At 43.8% G+C, this 3090-nt stretch overlaps 1 protein-coding gene across 1 annotated transcript in view; it reads right to left on the reverse strand.

Annotated features, from left to right (window-relative positions):
- Positions 1-543: 543 nt before the first annotated feature.
- CPM (carboxypeptidase M) overlaps positions 544-3090 on the reverse strand; it is a gene marked incomplete at its 5' end in the record, with an annotated part of 5289 nt that continues 2742 nt past the window's right edge. Inside the window, 3 exons of the mRNA XM_010020757.1 lie at positions 544-789; positions 1505-1653; positions 2587-2739. Coding sequence (XP_010019059.1) covers positions 544-789; positions 1505-1653; positions 2587-2739 — 548 coding nt within the window. The remainder of the gene's footprint in view (positions 790-1504; positions 1654-2586; positions 2740-3090) is intronic.

Below are 3090 nucleotides of genomic sequence, written 5' to 3' on the forward strand. Positions count from 1 at the left end.
GCCCTTCAGCATATACTTACACTTCATTCCCATGTTCCTGTCTTAGACCATGTCTGTGTTTCTGGACTTTACCTTATTTCTGTCTAGGTAAGAAAGAGCATACATAAAAATGCCATTTTTCATTGATAGCAGTGGCTTTATTATGAGAAATGAGGGTTTGGCTCATGGTGTCCAGTTGTGTGACACACCAGCTGCTGGCTGAAAGGGGAACCTGACCTGGTGCAAAACATTTGCAGTACAATCCTTGGCTTCTTTTGAACTTGGGCAAATTCTTCAGAATGCACTTATACTTTGTGCATCGAAATTCTACAGTTACCTCCATAGGCTGTACAGGGTGTCTTTAGAGTAAAATATGTACAAAAATAGGATAGTCTGTTATAATTAAAGTAAAACATTTGATTGTCGAGCCAGTATTTTACAAAAAAAACATGCCTGTAAATCTGAGAGTTTGGTTTATAAAAACATACATTCTTTTGCATATGCAACTCCATGTCTGAATGTCAGCCATAACTGTGTGGGAAGATGTCACCTTGCCACCTCATGTCATTCCCAATTATTGGAAGATACAAGCAGAACGGTTATTAAAACCAAGGTGACATGGAGAGTTGGTTTTACCGCAGCTGAAGCCCATTGGAGCTCCTGGTAGAGAGGAGTTTTGGGACAAGAAGCAGCACTTGACCTGATAGAGACTTCTGGGAAAGTGAAGTCGTGTTTCAGAGCGGTGAAGTTACCAGTGTTGTCACGTATTTCCACCGTCTTCAGCATGGATTTAAATCCCGGCACAGTAGCCTAGGAGCAAACATGAAAGCTTTCTTATTGGTGTGAAGTGTTGAGTTCCGCGGGGAAGCAAACCATTGGGTGATGTGTTTCTTTACACTTTCAACATACAGAGAAAAGTGTTCTAAATGCAAGTTGGAGAACACAGAATGAGGAAAGAGTATTTACATTACAGCAATAAGACCAAACTCCCCAAAACTGAATAGAAACAGAATGTGTACTTATAATGGGGGTACTGCATGCTGTGCAAAAGGGGGAAATCGAGCAATGTCACTTAAGCCCTTGGCAGGCAGAGTCCATTTTGCTTTGATGTTTTCTGAACAGCATCTCAAAACTTACGCAGAAGAGCCATTTCAACCCTGGGAAGTGACTGCCACTGAGGGTGGTGCCAGCCCAGGGCTGTGTGGGTCCCAGCCTCCCCTCCTCACCCTTCAAGAGCTCTGGGGTTTGTTTCAAACACCTCAAGCTGGCATCACTGTGGTCCAGACACTCATCCCAGCTGGCTCCACCATCCAGGTCAGATGAGCGCTTATCTCTAGACATTCCAGGGACTCAAGATCTTACTTGTATCAAAAAATCCCCTTCTGCTGACTTGTATTTTAAGATACTATTTTCTTTCAAATCTGCTTGAGCAAGTTCAGCTCATTCATCTGCACAGATGCAGTTTTGCTGTGCTCAGGAATACATCACCATTAGAAATTATCATTCAGGAAGGCTGCACACTTACATTGATCACATACGTCCCAGGCAGAAGGAGAAGAAAGTACTCCCCTTGTTCATTTGTTCTGTAGGGGCAGACATGAGGCCTTCCTTGAGCTTCCACAATGGCGTTGGGAATAGGATTCCCGTTCTTATCAGTAACTTGACCCTTGATGCCTATGAAAAAGGGAGAGAAAGATCACAACCTTTAACTGTGGTGAGCCTCCTCCAGGCACATCAGACTATTCTATTGCTGGATGCACTCAAAGGCTACCTCACTGATCTCGAGCACATCCAGTACTATCACCAGTCACTCCTATCTTACTGAAGGGGATGAGAGTAGAAAATCCTGTGGCATTGTTCATAGTTTACACTCACGTTAAATTAGAAAGCAGCAATGTAATCTCTGCTTCTAAATCTCAGTTGCTGAAAGCATCATATATACTTCTTGCCTGTGTCTTTTACTGAAGGCTTTTGATCTTCAGTACTGGTTTGGGGGGTTTTTTGCTACCTTCCCCCGGTTAAAAAAATATCAGCCTCTTATCTGGTACTTCCCAATGGCAGAATACCAACAACATCTGCCTGTTAAGTAGCTTCCCTAAATTCTCACACACCTCCTTCAAGGCAGTGCTGGCATTAAGCCATGATAAACCAGCAGTCAGACATTCTGGGCAACAAAATGCAAGATAAGCAGACTTGTGCAAACCCTTCAACTCACTGCAAAGTATCACTGCTGCACTAAGCAGCAGCTCTCTTCCAACTGTGAAGCCAAGATCACACCCATAAAAGCCTCTCAAAAATACAAAATCCAAGCAGCAAAGACCATGAAACATTGTGCACACACACACATTTAGAGACCTCTGAAAGAAATGGCTGTCTCTAGGCTGCTCAGGAAAGCGGGCTCCCTGGAGAGGTGTGTGGAAAGACAGCCCCAGTGTGTTTTAAGCCCTCTGCAGTACTGTAGTAGTGCCCCACACCTGATACACCTGTAAGTTCTCCTCCCTTACCTATCCCAGGCCGTGTAGCACTTGCTATTCAGAAGCAATTGCTCCAAAGTTTGCCCACCAGCCTGGCCTCAGCTTTAGCTCCCTTCCCCATGTGCACACTCACCTAGATGTACTTGTTTTATATATTCAATCAGAGCAGCTCTGTTGTCTTTCCAGAACTTTGCCAGCTGGTCTGCTGGAGGATATTTACAGCATGACAGCTCCAATGTGATTTCAAAGCATTGTCCCCAGACATAGTTGTAATCTTGCATTCCACCTTAAAAGTGAAATAAAACAGTGTTCAGCTGGAAAGAAGCACCAAGTTCAGGCTAGAATTAAAATAGGAGAGTTAAGATGTTGTTACGTACATCACACCTGTAAGAAACGTCAACCAGATAAACTATTCCTCAATGTCACACTTGTACGTACTGCCTCCTGTGGAAAACCAACTTCATTGTTCTAGTCGCATGTTGAGTGTTCTTTTCTAAAGCCCAGTGCCGCTTGGGAATGATTACTATTATGGCTGAGGAAGGGTGGGTTTTTAACTTAAATTCATTCAAGGGCTCACAGATAGGGGGAGATAAATTCACAGCCTGGCATAGACTTTGCCACTGCCAAACCCATCGGA

This window comes from Nestor notabilis, unplaced genomic scaffold (genome assembly GCF_000696875.1).
Source record: "Nestor notabilis isolate BGI_N333 unplaced genomic scaffold, ASM69687v1 scaffold20290, whole genome shotgun sequence".
In the NCBI taxonomy this organism is placed as follows: domain Eukaryota; kingdom Metazoa; phylum Chordata; class Aves; order Psittaciformes; family Psittacidae; genus Nestor; species Nestor notabilis.